At 36.6% G+C, this 20175-nt stretch overlaps 1 protein-coding gene across 1 annotated transcript in view; it reads left to right on the forward strand.

The window, feature by feature from the left end:
- LOC101660048 (serine/Arginine-related protein 53) overlaps positions 1–20175 on the forward strand; it is a 252447-nt gene that overhangs the window by 192866 nt on the left and 39406 nt on the right. Inside the window, exon 5 of the mRNA XM_045297659.1 lies at positions 1710–1746. Coding sequence (XP_045153594.1) covers positions 1710–1746 — 37 coding nt within the window. The remainder of the gene's footprint in view (positions 1–1709; positions 1747–20175) is intronic.

Below are 20175 nucleotides of genomic sequence, written 5' to 3' on the forward strand. Positions count from 1 at the left end.
AAAATATATAAAGTGAAAGAAAGTACAACACAGTGCCCTGTTTGTGTTGAAATATATATATACAGAAAGGAGGAAAGAAACACAAACACTGCATAAAAAATCTTTAAAAAGAAAAACAAAAAACGTATCAAATTGAGATCCGTGATGGGAATTCTGTGTGCACATTTATATTTGTAGTATTCACTTATTTTATTGTAGCGTAGTGGGTTATGCATTAAGCTTCTATTCCAAAGTCAGCAGTTTAAAAACACTAACTGTTTGTGGGAGAAAGATGAGGCTTTCTACCCCTGTAAAGATTTATAATCTCAGGGACCCACAGGGGCAGTTCTGCCCTGTCTTATAGGAACAGTATGATTTGGAATCGACCCGATGGCAGTGAGTTAAGTTGGTTGTTGATATTATTTTTTGTTTAAATTTTAAATTGCATAGCTAAATATAGGAATGTTTTCTTTTCATTAAAAACAAAGATGCATTTCATTTTCAGCTCTATTAAATGTAGTAATTTTGTTAATATAAAGAATAAAATAATCATTCATATTAGCCTTCTATTACACTTTGTTGTAATTTATCCCTGTCATTTATGTTTAGGAATACACCCAGAGAATGAGTTATATAAACCCTGGAATATCTAAACATTGGATATGAATGTACTAGAAGCAGGAAATAGATATAAATGGCTACAGAGGAGTTCTAATCAGAGGAGGTGGGAATTTGAAGCCATGAGTATAGTGTCTGAACAGAGAGGAATGTTTGGAAACGTTTTCAAGACAAAATAGTTAAGACGGGGGAGCAAACAGAAGTATATTTTAGACAAAGGACATACAGGAGACAAATAGAAAGAGAAAAGAATCAAACGTGGGCCTCTTTGGTGAAAGAAAAAGGACGAGGGAGGAGATTAAATTGTATGAATACAGCAATGTTGTTGGTAGTTGAAAGATGTCGTAATAGTTTTCTAATGTGATAATATTACAATTTCTTGTTAAGATAAGGGTTGATATTTATGATAAAAGTAAAATACTGTTTGACCCAACAGAGTGAGAAAAGTGAACAATTTACTACTAATGAATTAGTATAGACTGAAAGTAGGCAAAAAGTCCAGGTGTTTGCTGCCTTTCACTAAATGTATATTTAAATTGTCTTAAATACATATATATATATATATATGTTTTTTTTTTACTTGCGTGAATATATGTAGCTTGGTTGTAGCAACAGTGCCATTCACAGTGAAAATTAATAAATACTTAAAAATATGATATTTGATTTTTATATTTTCTTTGATACTACTTTGTTTTTAAATATTAAAACAATCATAACCCCCAATTTGTAGTGTGCATTAATTTAAAAAATTAATGTGAGGGAAGAAGTTTTTACTTTGATATTTTATGTACTCACGAGCATTTTGTATAAAAGCTAATGTGAATTAATATTGTACAACTAGTAGAATATTATATTTGAATCTTTTTGTCCTTCATTGACTCAAGCATCTACAAAATTCTTTTTGTTAGTGGAATACCTATTTTAGTGTTACATCTTTTAGATATAAACTTTTTCTATTTTGTGAATTATTTTGCTTTTAAAACAGCCTTATTATGAACATTATTAAAGATACATGAAAAAATTATAATGGATTATAAATCATTTTTGAAGTAAGCATAAATTATAGCAGACGGGTTTATCAACCATTTAGAACTTTTATTCTTCTATTTTAGGGAATCTGGAAGCATCAAAGCTGGATTAGAACATCTGGTAAGTTCTAATTTTCTCTTGAACATTTGCAACATCTTTGATATCTGCATTCTAAAAGAACACTTTTGAATGAGCTTTGAATACCTTGTATTGAGAAAGTCAACCATTTCCCAAAGGGTCAGCTTACTGTTATTATGTGAAAGCTCTTACATTTTCATTTATCTTACCATTTCAAGGGAATTTTAAATTTTTTTAAATTAGTTTTTTTTTTATGTAGAGATGAAATAAAATGGATAACAATCCTTGGATTGATGATTGCTTTAATTATAAACAAAAATTGTTTGGTGTAGAATTTTTGGCATATCTTGATCTGACATAAACAAGCTTGTGTGTTAAAAACACAATTAAATATTGCATGCATAAATACGGAATGCTTTAGCAATTTAACAGCTTTGAACGAAGTACTGCACAGCTTTGTTTTTCCCGATGTCTGTGCTTTATGAATAATACATTGATTTAAATTCCATTCAGTTTTAGAATATAAAATAATTGAGTTGCAAAATTTTGGGCTTAAGTAAACATTTTTAAAGTACAAGTGAAATAAATCCACACTGATTTAACATGAAAATGTGTCCATTGATTAAAAAATTGGAAAAACTGTTGTACTGTAACAGGTCCGAAATTCATTGAGCTCACTACATTGAGTGTTCCTTATAACATTAAGTAGTTCATTTACACAGAGCATAATAAAGTCATGCTCCGGTCCAATCCAAATGTTGAATAATTAATCATAGAGATTCTTTTGTAAATACAGTCTAAGTACTTTTTAAATGCAAGGCTTCTTTCGTATATCATACAGAAGCTTTGTTAACTATTAATCTGCTTTGGGTCTGCTTCCACCAAAACAAACAATACCAAGAGACTGCTTCATTTTCACTTGTGGTTGTTTTAAAGTTGGAAGAGTTTTTAGGTTTTCCTTTCAATAGAGAATGAAAACTGAAGAAACCAGACATTAAAAATGACCCTAAAATGACATGCTATTTGTTAAAAAGCTAGTATCCTAGCTAGAAAATTTGAGCTACATATTTGTCAAGATTAGGAGTAAATGATATTATTATCTTCATAAAAATATTTTCTGAACCTCTTATCAGTTCATAAAGGTTTATTCACACATCTTTATAATACATGCACATTATATTATAAAGAACATAACCCTTGTATAAATTGGTGGCGTCTAAGAAGGAAGAGTAGCATAATGTCAAATGATTTATATTTATACTTCTGTTGTAATTTGCCAGGGGATTTCAGAAGTTTGTGGAAAAATTCCACTGTCTTTTATTTTATTTTCCCATGAACTTTTTTATGTTCCTCATACTAGTTATTAAAAAGCCATTATATTTCTATTGTTTATGTTCCTCAGTAAATAATGGGTTTGTTTCTTTAGTATAAATTTCTTCTTTTTTAGTGATTACTTTTACCATTTATACTGTATTTATAATGTTAGGTAGGAGCCCTTGGTAGTGCAATAATTAAGGCACTCCACTCACCAGTTGCTCTCTGGGGAACTCTCCAGCCACGCCATGGGACACTAATGTAGCAATCTACTTCCATAAAGATGTGCAGCATCTTATTATAATGGGTGATTCTACTCTGTTGTTATGAGTCAAAACAAACTCGATGGTAGTAGTTTGGGATTGATTTGAGTTCATAATTGTATACAGCAGCAGTTTTCTAACTGATCCTTGAGCTACCAAGGAGGTTGCCCAGAATAGATTTGCACCCAGATTTCTTTTTTTTTTTTAATACTTTTATTGGGAGCTCTTACATCTCTCATCACAATCAATTCATTTCTCCAGTGTGTCAAGCACATTTGCGCATATGCCGCCATCATCATTTTCAAAGCATTCTCTTCCCACTTGAGCCACCCCCCATATCCGTTCTCCATTTCTTCCCCGTCCCTCCCTCTCCCACCCTCCCTCATGATCCCTTGATAAGTTATAGATTATTTTTTCCATATCTTATATCATCCTCCGTCGCTCCTTGCCCACTTTTCCATTCTAGATTGATCCTTGTGATTGGTTCCCCTTTCTTCCCCCACCCTCCCCTAATCCTCTTGGTATCTCTACCCTCCTTGTTGGCCCTGAGGGGTTTATCTATCCTGGATTCCCTGTGGTGCACGCTCTTATCTGTAGCAGTGTGCATGTTCTGGGCTAATCCAATTTGTCAGGTAGAATTGAGGTCATGATTGTAGGGTGAAGGAAGCACCAAAGAACTAGAAGAAAGTTGTGTGTTTTATTGGTGCTATGCTGCACCCTGACTGGCTCTTCTCTCCCGATGACTTTTCTGTAAGGGGATGTCCAATTGCATACAGATGGGCTTTGGGTTTCCATTGATACGATTTTTTGTTCTGGGTCTTTGATGCCTGATGCCTGATCCCATCGCCACCTCATGATCACACAGGCTGGTGTGCTTCTTCCATGTGGACTTTATTGCTTCTGAACTAGATGGCTGCTTGTTTATCTTAAAGCCTTTTAAGACGCACATCAGCTTTCTTCACCACATTTGATTATGCACCCATTTGTCTTCAGCAATAGTGTCGGGAAGGTGATCATCACAGAATGCCAGATTGTTAAAACAAAGTGTTCTTGTGTTAAGGGAGTACTTCAGTAGAGGCCCAATGTCCATCTGCAACCTTAATTCTTAACATATAAATATGAGTACATAGTTCTATTTCCCTCTCATTATATATATATTTACATATGTACATGCCTATATTCAGGCCTTTATAAGTGTCCTTTGCCCCCTGGTTCTATCCTGTATTCCTTTTTACTTCCCTCTTGTCCCATCATCATGTTCGGCCTTCGTTCGTATTTAGTAATTCCTCGCTGGTACATTGCCCTTGATTGAGGCATCCTATGACCTTCCTTCCATTGATTTTAGTTCACTTGTTGTTCCCTTGTCTCTGGTTTGGTCCCCCCTTCCCTTCCTTTCTCCCACCTCCCCTTTTCCCATAATCCCCTGGAACCATTGGTCCCATTCTTCTCATCTCCAAATTATTTATCCTGCCTATCTTATCTAGATAGACATGCAGATACATTAATAAGTGCAAAAACCAGGCAAAGCCAAATAAAACAACAAAGGAAGTCAAAAGCAACAAAACAATAGCAACAGCAGCAAAAAACAAACACAAATAACAATAATGAAAAGAAAGCCACTGACAAAAATGGAAAAGCCTATAAATAGTTCAAGTTCTGTTTGTTGGCCTTACAAGTGTTTTCCAGTCGAGTCTGATGGGGATGCTATACTCTTGTCTCCCAAGTCTATTTTTTGGTATTCCCCAGGGGTTTCATCACTCTGTTCCCCCTCTGCTCTGCTGCGTGATGGGGCCAGGCCGTGCACTATTCCCGCACTGTGTCTGCAGTGCTGTCCTCCGCAGCGTCATGGTTCAGTGAGGGACACCGTGTCCCTTGGTGGGGCCAGCCCTGCGGTCCTCCCTGTGCGTTGTCTACTCTGAGCAGGAACACCATCCTTAGGGCTTGGGGACCAGGATTTCCGCTCCTCCCTCTCCATCCCTTTTGCTTTTCTCCCCTGTGCTCTAATCCTATGCGCCCCTCTCCCCAAACTGTAGCCCAGTGCTGTCCTCTGAAGTGCATTCTTCTGAGGTGAGTGTGGGTGTGGGGGATGGAGGTTTCCACATAGTTGGGATTGGGGCCAGGCCTCCAGTTTGTTTTTTTAATTTTTAAAAAAATTTTAATCATTTTATTGGGGGCTCATACAACTCTTATCATAATCCATACCATACATCAATTGTATAAAGCACATTTGTACATTCGTTGCCTTCATCATTCTCAAAACATTTGCTCACCACGTAAGCCTCTGGCATCAGCTCCTCATTTTCCCCTCTCCCTCCCCGCTCCCCCCTCCCACATGAACCCTTGATAATTTATAAATTATTATTTTGTCATGTCTTACACTGTCCAACATCTCCCTTCACCCACTTTTCTGTCCCCCAGGGAGGAGGTCACATGTAGATCCTTGTAATTGGTTCCCCCTCTCTACCCCACCCTCCTTTCACCCTCCCAGTATCGCCACTCTCACCACTGGTCCTGAAGGGATCATTTGTCCTGGATTCCCTGTGTTTCCATTTCCTATCTGAACCAGTATACATCCTCTGGTCTAGCCAAATTTGTAAGGTAGAATTGGGATCATGATAGTTTTGGGGGGGCTGGGAGGGGGAAGCATTTAGGAACTAGAGGAAAATTGTATGTTTCATCGTTGCTACACTGCACCCTGACTGGCTCGTCTCCTCCCCATGACCCTTCTATAAGGGGATGTCCAGTTGCCTAAAAATGGGCTTTGGGTCCCCGCTCCACACTCCCCTTCATTCACAATGATAGGATTTTTTTATTTTGATGATGCCTGATCCCTGATCGCTTCGACACCTCGTGAACACACTGGCTGGTGTGCTTCTTCCATGTGGGCTTTGTTGCTTCTGAGCTAGATGGCCGCTTGCTTACCTTCAGGCCTTTAAGACCCCAGACGCTATATCTTTTGATAGCTGGGCACCATCATCTTTCTTCACCACATTTGCTTATGTACCCATTTGCCTTCAGTGACCATATCTGGGAGGTGAGCACACAATAATATAATTTTTTTTGTTCTTTGATGCCTGATAACTGATCCCTTTGGCACCTCGTAATCACACAGGCTGATGTGCTTCTTCCAGGTGGGCTTTGTTGCTTCTGAGCTAGATGGCCGCTTGTTTACTTTCAGGTCTTTAAGACCCTAGACGTTATATCTTTTGATAGCTGGGCTCCATCATCTTTCTTCACCACATTTGCTTGTGCACCCCCTTTGTCTTCAGCGATCATGTCGGGAAGGTGAGCATCATGGAATGCCAGGGTAATAAAACAGAGTGTTCTTGCATTGAGGGAGTACTGGATTGGAGGGCCTCCAGATTTCTGATGTCCATTTTAACTATAGTAGTTCCTACTTTTGTATTGTAAAGTAAACTTTTAAACTTTCTTAGAAGATTTCATCTGAAGAAAGATTTTTGTACCTAAAAAGTATGTTAAATCCTTTGCTAAAGCTTATGCACTTAATAAAGTCAGGAGTAAGTATGTTAATTATGCCTCTTCTTCTTGACCCTCTATTTGATTTTGATCTGGGTAGTAGGTGGCAGAAGTAGTTCAAAAGCACTGAAGTTTGGAGACTTGAGAGCCAGGATTAGCATGTAGGTAAATAGTGAGATGAAGATGGTTTAATGAATTTTATTTAAGTTGCTTGAAAGTCCCTGAATTTAACATTGTAAAATTGATTAACTAAACTTAACCTGTCTACCATTTGTCTCTCAGTTTGCATGTCATTGTGATTCTCCAGCTGTGTCACCAGTGTGGCACATGCCAGCTGGATCACCTGTGGTAGACAGATTTCATCATCACTTACAGACTAAGACAGACTAGGAAGAAGAAATACGTTGTCTACTTGTGAGGGATTAGCCACTGAAAACCTTGTGCATAGTATGAGAACATTGTCTAATATAGTAACAGAAGATGAGCCCTTGAGTTTGAAAGCATTCCAGACATGACTGGGAAGATCCGCCTCCACAAAGTACAGTTAACCATATTGACACAGAAGAAGCAGAGCTTTCAGGACCTTCATTTAGTGGTGGGACAGGATTCAAACTGAGAAGAAGCACTTGCAGACATCTAATAATAATTGGAACATGAAATGCACACATTATGTATCTAGGAAAATTGGAAGACGATCAGTATCCTAGGTATTGGTGTGATGACATGGACAGGTATTGGCCATTTTGGAGTGGACAGTTCACTATGCTGACAGTGAGAAATTGAAGAGGAATGGCATTACAGTAATCATCATAAAGAACCTTTCAAGATCTATTTTGAAGTACTAGGCTATTTGCAGTAGGCGTATATCTTTTCACCTACCAGGAAGACCAGTTAATACAACTATTATATAATTTTACATAGTAACCTCTAAAGCCAGTGATGAAGAAATTGAAGAATTTTTCAGTTTTGACCAAACATGCCATCCAAGTTCATTGATAATTACTGATGGTTGGAATGTAAAAGATGGAAATAAAGAGAAATGATCATTAGTTGTAAAATACAGCCTGTATGATTAAAATGAAGTTGGAAATGACATGTTAAAATGTTATAAGACCAATGACTTCTTCATTGCAAATACCTTTTTTCCCAACAGGATGTAAGTTTTTGCGCATTCAGTATAATACCGTGTCTTCTCAAGTTTCTCTTTGACATATTCTGTTTAGCTCTTTTACACCATCATTTCTTCATCCAATCACTTTAGTTACGCTATGTTCAAGAGCAAGTTTTGGAGCCTCTTCTCCTGTCTTTGGTCATTAATGTTGAATGAAACAAGTATGTTTGTGAGATTTCAGGTTGGATATATTCAAAGGTATATCTTGGTTTTCATCTACCTGTTTTAATTTTTTTTTTCCAGCTTTATCCTGAACTTGGAGATGAGTTGCTTGGGCTGATGATAATTTGCTTTCCTATCACTCTTTCTACAAATAGTTGATCTGATTCATGCATATTCCATCTGGGTAGGCTCATGTATACAGACTCCTATATTTATAGATTGACTGAGGGGCTGTAACAATGGGCTCAATCATTAGGACAAGTGTGAGGACGGCGCAGGATTGGGTGGTGTTTTCACTGCTGTGCATGGGGTTGCTATGGGTCAGAACTGACTTGACGGAACCAAATTACAGCATCAATAACGGCAAAATATCGAACAATATGGGAAGTACCTGAGGAAGATTGAATGAATACACAGTCATTGTACCAAAAAGAACTGGCTAATGTTCAGCTGTTTCAAGCATATTATCAAGAAGCAATAGTGTTGAATGAAATATTCCAAGTTGCACTGAAGGCATTAGCCAAAAACAAATCTCAGGATGTTCTTTTTTTAAGCATTTCCTTATTTTCTGCCTAAAAGATGTTCATTTCTAAGCTAATCCCATGCTTTCTCTTTTCCATCCTTGGAATTAGCCCTTCTTTACATTATTTTATGAAATGGGTCATTATCAATTATTCTTTTAACGATCCCACAATTGTCCAGTGAGAATTCTTTTAAAGATGGCTTCCAAGTTCTTATTGCTTGCTGCTTTTTTGAAGCATTTCTTTATTTTATGGCTCAACCTTTTATTTATTTTTTTTTAGCTAATCTTATATATTCTCTATCCCATCCTGGGAATTAGCCCTTTCTTTACATTGCTTCATAGCAAGTCTGTCAGACAAAGTAGAATGTACTCTTAGGGTTGTACATCTGTATAAGAGCAGACAGTTTCACCTTTCTTTGTTTTTTCTTTTTTTAAAATAAATCATTTTATTGGGGGCTCTTACAGCTCTTATAGCAACCCACACATAAATTTTATGAAGCATAATTGTACATATGTTGCCATCATCATTTTCAAAACATTTTCTTTCTACCTGAGCCCTTGGTATCAGCTCCTCTTTTTTCCTTTTCTCCCCCACTCTCCCATCCTCATGACCCCTTGATAAATTATAAATTGTTATTATTTTCCTATCTAACACCATCCGCTCTCTCTCTTCACCCACATTTCTGTTATTCGTCCCCTTCACTGGGGGGGTGGTGGTGGTGGTGGTGGTGGTGGTGATTTATACATTGATCATTGTGGTCAGTTCCCCCTTTCTTCCCCCATCTGCCCCCTACCCTCATAGTATCACTGCTCCCATTATTGTTCCTGAGGGATTTATTTATCCTGGATTCCGTGTCGAAAGCTCTTATGACAGCTTCATTTTCTAATGTGGAGCAGTGGTGGGTTCGAACTACTGACCTTTCAGTTAGCATCCCAATGTGTAACCTACTGTAGCACCAGGGCTTCACAAAGCTAGTGTGCTTGATTTTTGGTTTTCACATTACCTTGCTCCTTTTTAAAAAGGAAAATGGTATTTAGAATTCATGTTCTGTATGACATTCTCCATATTTCTGGGCTATTTTTAGTCCCAGAGACAGTTGCTAGATGGACAGAGATAAGTGGATTTTTTCGTGTTTTTAATTCATTAAATATGTCAAGGACTTCATTTTATTTGGATCCACAATCAACCCCCAGTGAAGCAGCAGCCAGGGAATTAAATAATATTGCCTTGGGCATCTGTTACACAAGACCTATTTCAAAGTTTAATTTTTTTGATTAATTAGTTTATTTTTAACAGTTTCACCAACATGTAGTTCACATATGTTTAAATAGTTTAATCACGTTCATAAGAGTTGTGCAACCATCAAACTATTAATTCCTGGATATTTCTTCTACCTTGTACTTGTTAGCTCTCCATTTCCCACCAACCTCCCCTGCTGTGTCCCTTTGAAACTATTAATCCAGCTGTTGTCTCTGTAGGTTTACTTGTACCAAAAAACATACAGAATCAAAACAGAACTCAAAAATTGTCCAACAGCAATGACAGAGTGAAACAGAGGAAAACCTCAAGTGAAAACAGTAGAAAATATTGAAAACTGTGATAATTATATATTGGATCACGAGGGAAAACAAATGACCAGGTATCATATTTCTAAGGGCAGATTTAGAAGACCGTATTCGATTGAATCTGCAAAGGTCGAGTCAGAAAGCCATAAAAAGAAGAAGGAGCTCAGTATAATTCACGCTGAGAGAATTGAAAGAAAACTCTAGCCTCTTAATTCAGTGGTTCTCAACCTTCCTAATGCCACGACCCATTAATACAGTTCCTCGTGTTGTGGTGACCCCCCTCCAACCATAAAATTATTTTCATTGCTACTTCATAACTATTTTGCTACTGTTACGAATTTCCCCAACCATAAAATTATTTTCATTGCTACTTCATAACTGTATTTTGCTACTGTTATGAATCAAGCGACCCCTGTGAAAGGGTCATTCGACCCCCAGAGAGTCAGGACCCACAGGTTGAGAATCACTGCTCTAATTGCAATATTTAAGGATTAGATGGCCAAAATACTGAGCTGTGTAGGAGCCATCAAAAGAAAATAGATGGAATACAATGAGTCAATGTATCTAAAACCATTTAGTTGGCTAACAGTCATTTTAAGAAGTAGCATAGGCTGAAAGAGTACTAGTATTGAAGGAAAAATCCAACCAAACTGAAGGCCTTTGTGTAAAACAAGACTCCAGTAGTTGACAGAATACCATTTGAAATGTTTCAATATATTGATAAAACTCTGGGACTGTTAACTAGAAATGTGAAGGACAACTACATGGCCAAACAACTGGAAGACATCCCATCTGTACATCCCTTTTGTACAAAGAACAATGACCCAAGAGAATTCAGACACTATAGAACAATAGCATTGCTATAACAAACAAATAAAATTTTCCTGAAGATAATTCAGAAATGGTTGCAGCAGTACATTAACTGGGTACTGCCTGAGGTTCAGGTCAGATTCAGAAGAGGATGTAGAACAAGGGATATCACTGCTGATTTTAGATGGATCTTGGCTGAAAGAGAATATCAGAACGATGTTTACATGTGTTTTATTGACTATACAAATGTTTACATCTATGCCCATTAAGTGTAAAACAGAATCATAATAATAATAAATTATGGATAAAATATGAGAAGGATATGAATTCCAAAACATTTAATATCCTCATTTGGAGCCTATCCATAGACCAAGAGGAAATTATATGAACAGGACGAAGGAATACTTAATGGTTTAAAATCAGGAAATTTGTGTGTCAGGGTTGTTTCCTTTTACCGTACTTATTCAATCTATATTCTGGGCAGATGCTCTGAGAAGCTGGACTACATGAAGAACAGGGCGTTACAATGAGAGGAAAGCTTATTAACAGCTTTCTATATGCAGATACCATTACCTTGCTTGCTGAAAGTGAGGAGGACTTGAAGCACTTGATGGTGAAGATCAGACTGCAGCCTTCATTATGGATTATAATTTATTGTTAGGAAGACCAAAATCCTCACAACTGGACCAATAGGTATTATACTATGATAAATAGAGAAAAGATTGAAGTTTGTCAAGGTTTTCATATTGGTTGCATCTACAATCAAAATCCATCGGAGTAAAAATCAAGCAATCATGATATATTGCATTGAACCTATCTGCTGTACAAGACCTCTTTAAAGTGTTGAACAAGGATGTCAGTTTGAGGACTAAAGTGCGCCTGACCCAACCCATGACATTTTCAGTTGCCCCATGTGTGTGATTGTTAGACAATAAATAGGGAAGACCATAGATGAATTGATATATTTGAATTATGAAATATAGCCAAAGAATATTCAAAGTACCATAGATTGCCAAAAGAACAAACAAATTGTCTGTGAAGAAATGCAGCCTCTTAAAAGCAAGGATGATAAGATTTCATTTCACATATTTTAGATCTTTTATCAGGAGACACCAGTCTCTGGAAATGGATATCATGCTTGGTAAAAAGTGACTTGGCTGCAGCAATGGCCTCCTTCATCACAAGTGTGAGGATGGAGTAGGACCAATGTGTTGGAACCGATTTGATGGCATGTAACAACATTAACAATAATACCTTGTGAAAAACTTAAAAAGCAATTAATATTTGCTTTATAGTTATTTACTTGAAATATAGTTGTAATCATTTGCTTTTGGTAACCTGCTAATAGTTACAATAGGCTTTAAATACAAGATAAGCCAAAAAAAATAGTGATCATATATAAAATGGGTATTCCTGGAGAAGACAACAAAATTATTTTGTAAAACTAGTATATATAAAAATTAATAGACTAGTTTTATATCATATTAATATATAATGTATATTATATTATAATAAATTAATATATAAAATTATTTCTGAAAAAGAGAAAACTTAAATCTACATATGAAAAGACCCACTGTGTACCAGGAAAAATTAACCAGCAACACTCAGAGAATTAGCCTTGTCACAGGAGACTTGAGGGACAATGAAAAATCCTCGAAACTTCAAGACCAAAAGAGAAAGCGCTTGTGGTCTTCCTTCTCCTCGTGATTCTCTCGGTGTGGTGTAATCTGTAGAGCTACTGATCTTAAAAAACAGCATTTTTTTGAGGGTGTGTAAGGAGATGTGGATTTAGGCACTGGATGCTGTCCTCCAGCCTAGCAGATCCTTCTTCCTAGATTCTTAGCAATGACACATTTGACTCCTAGCCCCGATTTGTCACCATGTTGCCACCATAAATTGCAAGTTTCGTACTGATTTCTCTATTTGTAAAGGATTTCACATATGCTATATTCTGGGTCTTCAAAATGGTCCTTGAGATCGATAAAACTGTTATACGTGAAAACAAAGGTTTCGATGATATGGTTAGAACTTTGAATGTGAAATAGGGTAAAAAAACGCAGTCCCTCCTCACCTCTTCTAAGATAGAGATATTTTAAAGATTGTTTTGCTTACCGAATATATCACTTGCCAAAGGTAACAGGGGCATCTTGCTAAAGAAGGAAGAACTTGTTTAGAACATAGAAGTAGAAGTAGAGAAGTACAGGGCTCTTTGGTACTGTGTATAGTCAGTCATCACCTAATCCCTTTTTATAAAAATCCCTTTTTTATATTCCCTTTCATGTGAAAGTCTTCTTCCTAATTAATTGAATGAAAGGAAAAGTGGTGGAATTAGAAACAGCACGTGTTTTAATTGAAAGTTTTATTAGCACACTTATATATTTATACATCATTACAAGAACTGTTTAGTACAGGTGAATTCCAGTTACTGTTTATGTAGTTTTTCCCAAAGGTGAAGTGTATGAAACTGTATTTCAATATCACAGACAGAACAGTGCCATCGACACAATCTGCCAGTCTAACTCAGATTTATCTCTTTCTGCTTCTAGTCATGCATGTGTACTTGGTTCTCTACAATTTTGTCACACCTGTAGGTTTAGTTTGTGTGTTTACCACCACAGTTACTAACTATTCCATCGCCACAAAGATCCTTCCTGTTCTTTTAGAACTACACCCACTTCTCTCTAGCGTTTCCTTTCCCTCCCTTCCACAGCTCCTGGGAACTATCGATACGCCACCATTTCTAAGAATAGTTTCTAAGGTAGAATATAAATAGATCATATAGTATGTCACCTTTGGACATCAGGTCTGTTTACTTAGTTAGTGCTTTTGAGATTCATCCAAGTTCTTGCATATATCAAAAAGTATTATTTTTTTCTTCTACTGAGTAGTAATATATGATAATGAGTCCCTGGGTAGAGCTTGACTAGTAACCAAACAAACGTGGTGGTTCAGATACACCCAGGGTACCCCAGAAGTCAGGCTTGGTGTTCTGTTTCTGCAAAGTGATGGCCTTGAAATCCCAATGGAGCAATTCTTTTGTGCATACATGGGGCCACTACGAGTCAGAATCAACTCAGAGAACAGCTAGCAGCAATAATCCATGGTATGTATGTGCCACAGTCATGTAACCAGATAATAGCAATACCTTGACTATGCAAGTAATGTTGTGACTCTTTGGAAGGTAGAAAACATGTCTGAATTTCTCACATTTGTATCATCACTATCCAGAAGGCAGATACTTTTCAAATTAAATATAAAAATATAAAGAGCACATTAAATAAGGAAATGCAGTAAAATCAAATAAAAGTATAGGTTTGAAAAATAGAAAACTTTATTATTTTGTGAATCATTCTGGATTCTAATTGCATTAAACTGGTGTGCTCAGGTGGCGAGAGCTGTGTCAGTTTGCCACCTAAGAGGGGAGCCACTGAGTACATGAGGGTCAGCCATTCCTTAGAATGTAACGGAACCCACTGCCATTGATTTGATGGGTGTCCTGGGCTGTGAATCTTTACTGGGGCAGAAAGCCCTATTTTTCTCTCCCAAAGCAGCTGGAAGATTCAAACTGCTGACCTTGTTTTAGTAGCCCACAGTGCCACCAGGGCTCCTTACTTTAACCAAAATAGCATTCCTTTTTAAAGCCTCTTTTATATCTTTGGTTTCTACCCTGATTACCTTCGGAAAAAGGATTCTGCTGTTTCGAAAACATTGGCCTGGAAAAGTTTGAAATACTTCTCTAGTATAAATCTGTGAGTCCTGGGTTCTTATAGGGGAGGAGGAAGAGGCAGAAGAACCAAAGATTATTATAGAGGATTCAAAAGAATAACATGCACTAAGCATTTAGCTGAATACATATGAGTCATATTGAATTTCAAGTCTATCATGCCACTGTAGTTAACTGTTGAAAACCATGGATTTAAACTGAGTGGGTTTACTTATATGGATTTTAAAAACAAAACAAAACACCATGTAGGCAGTTCGCAGTTCGCTTCTCTAGTAAATTGCATATCAAAGTAAAAAGTGATCTTGGTGTTCTTGTGTCCTTCCCACTGTGTCTAATGCATAACAAATAACACCATGGGATCCATATGAAGTGCCTCTAGTGATGATGGAAGTGCTCCCAAGATGAACCAGAGCCCGTAATAATATGACTAGAAAAAGTTGAATTGCTTGATAGGTACCATAAATTCAAGTCTGCTCCTGCGGGAGACAGGGATTTCAAGACATGGGACCCCAGCATAAGAAATGCTGGGAAGAAAAGCAAATGGAAATGTGTGAAGCTATCACTGCCTCTGTGCGTCCAAACCAAACTCATGCTATTGCATCATTTCTGACCCAGAGCAACCCTATAGGATAGGACAGACCTTCCCCTGTGGGTTTCCGAGGCTGTAAATTTTCACAGGAGTAGAAAGCCTTGTCTTTCTCCTGTGCAGCAACTGTGCTTTCAGATGTCCGGCTGTGTGGTTAGCAGCCCATTGTGGATTCCCCTACACCACGGGGTTCTAGCAGACATGAAAACTTTGTACTTTTGGTGAAATGAAACACCTTTTATTTCATATTAAAAAGAAAAAAACTTTTCTGTGGGTGCAGTATGTAATGCATAGCATACAAATATGTGTTCATCAGCTTTGTGTGTTATTGGTAAGACCAACACATGGATTTTCAACTGCCAGGTGGAATGGTACTGCTCAATTCTATCTTGTTCGAGGGTCAAATGTCTTTTGATTAATAACATGAGATTCATTTGAGCGAATTACAGAATTACAGTGTTTTCTAGTTATTTATAAAACTGACAAATGGCTGTATGGTGGTGGGTATACGGGACTTTGTGAAAATTTTTACCTCAGAAAGAGAAATACCTAATGGAAAATGTTGGAAATCACTGTTGAGTAGACCTAGAATCTTAAGCCTTGAATGGGTAATCAGCAAGTCTAAACACCAAGGATTTCAAAGATCTCTGTGCCTATATCACATTTAAATACTTAAGGAAAATAAGTGGAAATACTGCTTTTAACTTTGTACTTAATTTGATTTTTAAATGAACTTAATTTATTTTTATTTTGTAAAGAATCATATATAGATTACAGGCTTTCTGCTATTACCCCAGTGTTAACACTGAAGGCTTGGAGGAATGGAGGTGGTGGTCATCTTACTCCGAACTACACACTAAAACTAGCGAAAATTGACTCCAAGTGTTTTGGTATCCAAAGAGAACTTCCTGCATTTTTTGTTGAAAAATTCTGGGTCATGTAAAAACTAATTTCCCTTATTGGACTACTGAATGAGGATTAACTTGCTTATTTTCTAGATGGTTTTTAATCCCTACTCAGAGTTGGTAATACTGATAGGTGTTTTTATAATTATGAAAAGGTACAGTAGATAGAGCCTTGCCATATGATTATAATATAGCTGATATATAAGTAAGTTATAAACGTAGAACTATTCTTTCCTTATGGAGGAGGGCTTGAAATCAGAAAATATTAGTTTAAACTATGTGAAATAGCTTCTTTTTTTTTAAGGTGAAAATTACTTTCTGGGTTTCTGGCTTGAAAGGACTATTGTGCTGTGTCCCTGTTGAAGTGAATTATCCTGATCAGTAGGATGCTTCTAAGACTCCCTTAGTTCTCCTTTCTGAAAAGTCAAAAGGACTGAGATGGGTTGGGAGAGTGACCTATCTACCTTTAAAGTACTTCTGAATCACACGAGTATCTTGTTCAAATGCAGATTCTGATACCCTGGGTTTGAGGTAGGATTTAGGATTTTGTATTTCAAGAAGCTCTGAAGTCATACTTATACTTCAAAGTAATACTAATTACTAGTAGCAAAAATAAAAAATAAAAAGCTTCAAAGTAATCCCAAGTACTATGAATAGTTATACTTTCAGTCCACAGATTTAGAGGGACAAAGAATTAATCTTCTTACCCTGTGAGAGAGGAGCCCTGGTGGGATACTGGGTTACAAGTTAGGCTGCTAATCTGCAAAGTCAGCAGTTCGAAACCACCAGCTGCTCTGTAGGAGAAAGACGGAACTTTCTACTCTCATAAAGAGTTGTACTCTCCTAGCCGAGAGGGGAAGTGCTACACGGTCCTATGGGATCGCTATGAGTTGCAGTCAACTCAGTGGCAGTGAGTTAGAGAGTGAGTTGACCCTGTAAGAGTAACAGAGGCACCTTTTTCCCCCTCCTTTATTTTGGTTTAAGAAATTAAGTTGTATTTTTTATGGCTGTTGTTGGACACTAGGGTTAATACCTTATTTAGCCACAGGCAGATAATTAAATACGTGCTAATAAATCTTTTAGTAAAAACGGTTACATGTGTTATTTACAACTTTAAATGGGATTTGCTTTCTATTAATAGCTGAATGGGGAAAGAACTCTGGAGCCATACCTGTGGGTTGTTTCTCCCATAGAAACCTCATTTATGTCTCTTACATTGCATAGCATTTGAGAGTGATGACCTCCTTGTCCTTGTGGTCAAGCAGCACAGTCTGACCGTTTTAAGTGTTGAAAAAGAACTGTCATTAATAGCTTGTTTAGGCCATCAGTGGTTTGTAGGAATGTAGATGCTGCCTGCCAGAAATGTAGGCAGGCTCGTTGCTGTTACATACTCATCAATAATGCTGTCAGGTACTAATAAAAGCCCTTTCCTCTGTTTTAAGCTATTTTGCATGAAACTTACAAACCAAATGGCTGTCTTTCAGTTCATAGACCAATGGCTTTATTTAACACAAGCATAACCAAGATATGTGCTGCCATTTTGGGGGGAAATTCCATTAACATATAATATAAACTGGAAAATGCAAATAGAGAGTGTAAATCCAATTTTAAGCTCGTTTGTCTTTTGACTGTTACATTTGAAAATACTTAATTTTTATTTTTATAATTCCCCCTTTTGTTCTCAAAAAAGGTTTTTGATGTGTGTCAAAAGAAGTTTGAGACTCAAGGTACCTAAAATGCACAGATGTTTTCCCCATATGCCGTAAAATCATGAAACACTGCTAAAAGATAGGTCTTTGCTCCTTTCAGTATTTGAGAATCTAATATAATAGAGCCCTCTTCTCCTAGTGTTTTAAGCTCTTTTTCATAACTAAAACAATGAATACCCCTAGGATTTGAGGTATATAAAAACAGATTCTTTATTCACACTATGATGGTAAGATAAGACAGCATGAAAGCTTTCTTTCCTGAAGACCAATTTTATAAGTCTTTCTCTCTTTTTTACAAACAAATGTGTTGTATCAATGTGTTTAAATTAAAATGGCTTTACTCCAGAACACATGTTAATACTATCTTACTTTTCTTAAGGAGTTCACAGGTTTTACATCCGAGGCCAGCTCACGTACTGGTCAGAAACAGTGCCATTATCAGCGATGAATTTCTCTGAAACAGTTCTGTCATTTAGAAGATAATTAAGAATCACTTCTCCAATGATTAATTAACCAATACCCAATAATTTAAACAACAAAAACTTGGGCCCATTCTCTGACATCAGCTAACCAAGCCAACGAAAGGTCTATTGCATTTTTAAGGCACAATGGTCTTGTGGAAAATGGGGGTCAGCTAGCATTAAAATTGGTGTTATGTAATTTCATATTATTAATAGTTTCAGGTTCATTTTTATCTGGATAAAATTTATTTTCTGGCTTTTATGTGTCTGATTATTAAAGCTTATTAAAGTAAAACTTTTTAAGTGCATTAAGAATTCCCACAGTCTTTCAAAGGATCTTAATTCTAGACCATATTGAAACTGCCAGCACAATTGAATGCACACACACACACACACACACACACACACACACGAAATGTGGAAATACGTGATACTGTGGATCAGGACTTTGTGGATTCTGTTCGTAGCAGAGAATTGACAGTAGGAGGTCATGAAGCACCTCGCGATTATTTCAGGGTTTTCTTAGGATCTAGCTTCTTAAATTTTAGACTAAGTTCTTAAGCATGACCATAGCAAGGTTGTCTTTGTGCCCCTCCAATAAAAGCGTGAAGAGTTCCTATGTAAAATGCTATTGACACAGGATACTTGCGTTGCCATTTGATACAGAATCGTAGCATCTGTATGAAACCTGACCGTACACAGTATGTGTATTTTAGCAAAAGCACAGTACAGCACAAGCTGTCAGGGAACATAATTGTACTGTGTGACCTCCAGCAAGGCACACCTTGTCTGTTTCACGTTGTTAATTTTCTCCCTAGTCCTGATGTTAAAATATTGTCTGAAACCTTATCAAAGCACAGCACTTTGTCCGAATGCTTTAATATTATTATAGGGAAAGAAAAAAATTTAACACTTCCAGTTATGTAAGTAGCTTCATATTGCTAAAAACAGAATACCTCAATTCCAATATACAAAAAACTGTGAGAAAAGATTGCCCTTTATCTACTCACATCCTCTGCCTTTAAGAAACTTTGGCATATACTTTTTAAAACCATAAATAAAGAATGTTCATTGTAACAGGTCAGCAAGTATATTTAAAGAAAAATTGTATAGATCTTCTAGTACCTGTCCACCAATTCAGTGTTTACATTTATTCCCGTCCTCTTCTCGCCTCTTGAGGGCTATATCTACACATAAATTGTTTAGCCTTTTGTTAATTCTATAAACATAAAATCATCTCCTATTTGGTTTTGTAACTTGTATTTTTTATTTGTGTAGTGCTGCTTTCAATGTTTATATGTATATAATTAAACCAGGTTTTTGGTGAAATTCTGCCCAAAGTTAATGCTATTGACATTTTATTTGTGCTTCTTGGTGGAGTTCAGTCAAAATATTGGAATTAACAATATTACCACTTAAAGCATTCACAGGGAAGTTTGAGGGCTATGTCATATGTATTTTAAGGGTTACTTTTAATTTCCTTGATTACAGTATGTGAAAGAATAAGACTGATAAAATTTATAATGGTCAGTAAAGAGAAAATTATAGGAGCTCTCTAATGTTTGAAAAAAGCAAATAAAATAATTAGGTTTTTTATAATGGAAGTTTGTGACATTTTGAAAGTAGTTTTCAGGGTTTATTACAGATGAGTATTTTAAAATTTCCCTGGAATTTTGGTGTGATTCTTATAATATTTTTGTATTTGCGGAATTATTTTATTTCCTTTTTGGCTACTTTTTAATGGAATGTTCAACTGTGTGCTTTCTTCACCACCTACTCTTGAAATATTGAATAGTA

The sequence above is a fragment of the Echinops telfairi genome, unplaced genomic scaffold, assembly GCF_000313985.2.
Source record: "Echinops telfairi isolate 266 unplaced genomic scaffold, ASM31398v2 ScPeMD7_7420;HRSCAF=8458, whole genome shotgun sequence".
In the NCBI taxonomy this organism is placed as follows: Eukaryota; Metazoa; Chordata; class Mammalia; order Afrosoricida; family Tenrecidae; genus Echinops; species Echinops telfairi.